This window comes from Corapipo altera, unplaced genomic scaffold, assembly GCF_003945725.1.
Source record: "Corapipo altera isolate COAL_440 unplaced genomic scaffold, ASM394572v1 2c, whole genome shotgun sequence".
Classification (NCBI taxonomy): domain Eukaryota; kingdom Metazoa; phylum Chordata; class Aves; order Passeriformes; family Pipridae; genus Corapipo; species Corapipo altera.
This window is the reverse complement of record NW_020884923.1, coordinates 2345794-2351793: the sequence shown is the minus strand read 5'-3', so window position 1 is coordinate 2351793 and position 6000 is coordinate 2345794. Positions and strand designations below refer to the sequence as shown.

The following is a 6000-nucleotide window of genomic DNA, read 5'->3' as shown; positions in this document are numbered from 1 at the left end:
CCGGCGGCCGCGGGGCAGCCGAGCCCGGCCGGGCCGAGCGGGGAGGAGCCGCGGGCGGCCGAGCCGGGCCGTCGCCCCGGCGCCGCTGAGAGAGGCCGGCGCGGAGGGGAAGGGGCCGGCGGCTGCGGCGGCGGCGGCCAATGCGAAACTGGCTGGTGCTGCTGTGCCCCTGTGCGGTCGGGGTCGCGCTGCACCTCTGGCTGCTGCTGAGCTGCCGCGGGAGCCACCCGGCAGGTAGGACGGGAGCGGGCGGCGGAGGATGCCGGGGCATCCCGGGCGGGCAGGGCTCCCCCACCCTCCCCAGGAGCCTGGCGAGGAGAGGTCGAGGCGGCGGGGCTGGCGGGGCAGAGGGGCGAGAGGAGGGATGCCGTGGCCGGGGCATCCCTCGGGGAGCAGCGCCCGGAGTGCCTGCGGGGGCTCATCGGGAGGGAGCGGCTCGTACCGTGGGGCGGCGGCGAGAGCAGCAGTGTCTCCGCCGCCCGGAGCGGAGATGCCGAGCGCGGTGCGGGGCTGCCGAGGGTGCCGTGCGCTCTCTGCGGGGCAGCACCCCTCGCTCCCGAACAGCCTTCTGCGCCAGGGGTGCGGAGGCTCCCACAGAGGCACGTGGGGAAGAAATTCCCACCGGTCTCGCCTGTGTCGCTTCATTCCTGGTCCTAGGAATAGCTCTTTGCACCGCGCTCTGTTTGCCTCAGCAGTCTTTAAAACCCCTGTGCTGCACAAAGCTATTCATAGGACCGGGTGCGATCCAACGCAAGTGAAATCAGACCCCTAAGGGCTTACGTTGTGCTCCTCATAAAATAAGTTGTACTTTTCAGGCAGCAAATCTTCATGCCTGGAGGAAAGAGTCACCTGTTGGAACAGAAACTTTTGTCAGCTACCCATAGGTGCTCTTTGACAACATTAAGAAATCCTCTGTGTGACATGCGATGGTGTCTTTTTACTTAAGATCTGCTTAGAACTCTGTTTAGTGACCCAGTAGCCTGTTCACTAATGAAGCCACACTCTGCAGCTGGTGCCTGTTCCCTGTGCAGGCTGTACACAGCTGTGAGGAAAAGAGTCTGCTGATTTCCAGTGGCAATTAATAATGCAAATGTGAGAGAAGCAAGGTCAGTGCATTTGCACAGTCTGAAGGCTGCAGAGTTGTATGGGTTTCTCTGTGTCTATATTCTGGCTCTTGCATATCAAATGAGCAGTGGTCACTCTGGAATTATAAAAGAACGGGAGTTCTAGTTGTTGAACTTTTAGCCTGAAATGTGTTTGAATAGTCCAGTGTGGTTCTGTAGCTTCAGAGCATTAGGGTGGAGTTGAAAGTGGCAGTATGGAATCTCATGAAGACCTTTCCTGCATAAATGTGTTTTCCACTAACAAACATTTCTAAAGAAAATCCAGAAGTTTCTCAGTTGGTGTTGTGAATGAGTGGTTTAGGTCACTTAAAGAATCAGTTAAAGGTATTAGCAAAAGTAGGTGTAACACAAATTTTTAAAGTGCAACTTAACAAACTCGATGGCAAGGTTTGCGCTGCTGCTTACTATGTGGATGAAACATCCAAAGGAAAATAAAATTGCCTTAAAATGATTTACACAGAGACCAGAGACTCAAAAGGGTAAGGGAGACCCACTGGTTGAGTCATAAGGTTCAGAGTGGGTCCCTTGCTTTCTAGACTCCCGATGGAGCTGAGGTGCAGCTAAGTCCAATCCTGGTCTCCAACTTATATCTAAATGATTTAGCAGCACTTAATCGTTGACTAATTTAACATTTACAGAGTGCTTCAATGAAATGTACTGTAATTACAACAGTGACTTAATTGTGGCAATATTAATGCTTTACTTGCCAGAAGCTATCTAACTGAATTCACACATGCATGCATGCTGACACAGAGATACATTTATGGATATACGTGTGGAAATATATGGAGATATATGTATATAAATGTAGAAAGGTATACCTGTTAAATATCTTTGCATTTCTTAATGGGCAAGGGTTGAGCTTTGGGGAGTGGAGGGTTTGGCCCAGGCCCCATAATCAGCTTTTGTTGATGGTCCTCTGAACTTTGCAAATTTAAAAGTTTGTGAGCTCTGAGAGGTGTCCCACTCAGGGAGATGATGGTGGCAGCCTGCTGCAGTCCAGGAGAGCCAAAGAGCCTCACTCAGGACTGCTGTTTATAAGGTCACAAAGTGTTTGGCTTTAGTCATTCATAAATTCCCATCCTGAACACAGTCTGCGTCGGTAATTCCTGGAATTTTCAAAAATTCAATAACAATGGTAGCGTTCCACTCAGGCTGTGGTTCAGGTAAGGCATGTTCCAAGGGTGTCAGGGGATGACTGATTTGCTCTTGTCCCCCACCTTGGTCAGGCAACAGTAATTTCTGGTACAGTCAGTGCCACCCCCACCTTGGCCATGTGAGAGTTCCTGGTCGAGTCAAGGGACACTTCTCTGCCCAACTCACTACACAAAGGCTGAGGGCTAATGAGAATTCCTAAGATTGTAGAGTGTAGAGGGACATTGAGGAGGACACTGCAATCCACCCCACACTAAAGTCAATCCATCTTTCTCTCAGAGAGTGGTGGTGTGGTTGCCTCTTGCCTCTCTGCCTATTAACATGTTAATGCTGTATTTCAGTTGTAATTTGAGGGAAATTTTTGGTTGGCCTATTTAATTATTAAGGTTTTGTTAAATGTAATTAAGCAGTATATATTTGCAAAGAGGTCTTTGTAACAGTGCAACTCGTCTAGCTATCCTCTACACTCTAGCAAGTAGAATAACGTTGAGTAACAAGCATAATAGAACAGAAATTGGATGCAGCATTAGATTCAAATTTTTTGTTGCTGTCAGTAACCATCTGAATAAGGTTTTCCACTTGTGGTGTTCTGCATCCTTTTTCACTCTTTCTGGGACATTGTATATCTTCTGTGTCATGATGAATGATGATTAGAGTTTTGTGTCTGTTGTTTTGGATGCGTTCTAGCAGGTGACACAGGTCATTTCTATTTTTTTCTCCAAGGTCAGATTCATTCTAATGGGGGTAGGTAGTAAATCTTGATATGATGTGTTAGATTGTAGCAATTGTTGGATTGTGACAGGAGTTGACTAGTTGAAGTTGCATCCTGTAATCTTGGTAAAATTACAAATACAGATATTTGAGTGATTATATGTTTTTACAGCGGTGTTGTCTGTAAATACAGAATCAAAAAGGATTCTTATACAAACACATCCATTTCCAACAAGTACAGTTCCAGGAGTTTCACTGGGATATATTTCAAAATAATAATAATTTCAAGACAAATTTCTTGGCCTTAATGCTATTACTTTCACAAATAAATTCCTGTTGTTCTTTTACAACATATGCAATCAACGTGGACAATTTGCTATTTGTTCCCATTTTGCTGGGCTCATGATAGAGGATACTTCCATTGTGATTTAATCCCAATATATGCAGTGATTGCATATATACTGTATATGGTAGCATTGCCTGTTGTCGAAACAGAAGATGTGATTTTACTGTTGGTGGGGTCATAAGTGAAATGGCATCTAGTTTAGATTGAAATTTTCTTTCCAATTTAGTTGCATTATCCCAGATTATTTTTTGATTTTTCAGTAAGTAAGGTGCCTTCCTCACCTTCTCTTGCAATTGCTGCCACAGTCGATTGAACCCACAGTTGAGCCTCGATAAAACAAAGAGCATGAGAGACATTGGTTTGGGCTGCACCCAGTGCATTCACAATTAATTGGAGGGGTGATAGATCCAATAAGAGCCATTGGTTAGTTCCCAATGCTGATAGATAAGATTGTGATGTATGTTCTAATTTGTGTAAATTACTTGTTGCTCAGCTTATTTTGTTTGCTAAAACTTCGGTGTCTGTGCTATGTAATGCTCTTAATCCTGTTCCCAGGATGCCTGTCACATCTCTTTGGTCTTTTTATAGAGGTGAGGATTTAAAATGTTCTTGTAACACTAATGGATCTGCACTTGCAGGCATCTGTAATTTGGAAAGTTTAGTATGTCCTTTGGTTAATTTAATTTTCTCTGCAATTCCTGTCAAGCAGGCATACCATTTTCTGACCATAGGTTTTTTTGCAACTCCTTGTGGGGGAGCAGTCCCATTTGGGGTTGCTTCTAGCAAATTCAGTGGTCCTCTGATTTGCGCAGGCTGTTCCTGGTGTATTTTCTCAACTTGTTTTACGCTTGGACTAAAGAGAGAAGTCCCTTTTCCCACTTAAGTGTCCCACCACACTAGGCACTGTCCACCAGGTACCTAAAAACTTTAATTCTCTGCTTGGTCCCTGACATTTTTCAGGTGCCATCTGAACTTCTGCTTTGTGCAGTGCTTGCTGAGCTGCTGCTGTGTTTTCCCCCATCTTTTCAAGGGAGTTTGCTCCAATTAAAATATCACCTATGTATTCGTACAGTTTTATATTCTAAGGGAGTGAGACAATGAAAGTTCAGCAAACATGGGATGAGCAGTCTTGGATGAATGTCGACCCTAACCCTGTGGAAGTCTGGTAAAGGTATATTGTGTACCTTCTTAAGTAAAAACAAATTTCTTTTTATCCTCCTGTAAGGGGATCATAAAGAATATATCTTTCACAGCTAACACTGTCGTGCATGGGTGTGCAGCTGCTTGTAGTGTAGCTGTTAAAGTTGCAATATTGGGTACTGCAGCTGTTAGTGGGGCCATGTTGGCATTTAAGAGTTGATAATCAGTTGTTAGATGCCACTTCCCACCCAGTTTTCTGACTGGCCAGATGGGTGAGTTGTACGGGAAGTGAGTTCTAGAAATAATGTGCCATTTTTCCAAGTCTGCTGTTACCTCAGAAGTTCCATTTCATGCTGCAGTAGAAATTGGGTACTGTGGTACGTCAGTAACTTTGAATCAGGGAGTGCAGGGATTGCACAAAGTACACGCACTGTAACCCCTTGATTTCTGTCAAGTCGACATGTGAACCAAGGGACCACATGCTGCCACCTGTCAGGCGCCAGGTTCGGATGTTCAAAATGTCAAAACCCAAAATAGTTCCATTGTGGTCTTCAACTGCAAAGCAAGTAGATGACATGCACTTCCCACCCAGGAGCCATAAATTAACTTTTGCTGCTTGGCAAATAACACTTGCTCCATTCACTGCAGTGATTTTAACTCTTTGCTCCAGGTTCACTCAGCTTCTCAGCATCCTGTTGTGTTAATATGAAAATTTGTGCTCCTTTGTCTATTTGGAATTTTATCAGTTGCTGAGGACCAACAGGAATCAGGATGTAGTTTGCTTTAATAATGGGTGTAGGCTCATATTTAGAGGAATTTGAGGGAAACAAGGAATCTGTACAATGTCAGGAGGATGGGGAGCCCGCATAAGCATCATTTTGATCTTTACCTCCAACCTTTTTCTTTCTTCTTCTCTTCCTTAACTGATTTTGCAGCCATTCTATTTTCAGAGATAGTATGAATTCAGTTGCCTTTGTGAGTTTTATTCCTTTCTTTAGGTCCAGTTCCTTTTTACTGTTATTCTTCCTATCTTGATAAGCAGCTTTTAACCAGGTAGTTAGCATTTTGCAAATAACTCCTTTTCTGTCCTTTGTATGGCCCCACCTTTAGCTGTCCTTCCACAGCTTTACAACCATACCAGTTATCATGAGCCCGTTCTTCTGAGAACTGGAGACTCAGACTTATTCCATGCTTTCCTAAGTTATCCATGCTACAATCTGCATCCTGCCAACTATGCCAATTTGTCACAAATGAATAGTTTTGCCTACATAAAGAATCATTGTTGCAGCCAGATCCGTTAATCGCCAAGTTAGTAGCAAGAATAGGTGTCACTTGGGTTTAACCCCAGCTGGCAACTAAGCACCATGCAGCCAACTTGCTCATTCCACTGCCCCCCATCCCTGCAGTGGGATGGAGAGAGGGATCAGGAAGAAAAAAAAAAAAAAAGGAAAAAACCCTCATGAATTCAGATAAGAACAGTTCAACAATTGAAACAAAGTTATAATAATAATGCTAATTGTAATA

The 6000-nt window shown here is 44.7% G+C and overlaps 1 protein-coding gene across 4 annotated transcripts in view; it reads left to right on the top strand.

The window, feature by feature from the left end:
- The first annotated feature begins 118 nt into the window (after positions 1 to 118).
- B3GALNT2 (beta-1,3-N-acetylgalactosaminyltransferase 2) overlaps positions 119 to 6000 on the top strand; it is a 44771-nt gene continuing 38889 nt past the window's right edge. For 2 of the 4 annotated variants that reach the window (XM_027657373.1, XM_027657372.1), the window contains exon 1: positions 119 to 234. In XM_027657373.1, coding sequence (XP_027513174.1) covers positions 141 to 234 — 94 coding nt within the window. In that variant the 5' untranslated portion in view covers positions 119 to 140. Of the gene's footprint in view, positions 235 to 4458; positions 4508 to 6000 lie in introns of those variants that run through there. The other 2 variants (XM_027657374.1, XM_027657375.1) reach the window with 2 other exon arrangements.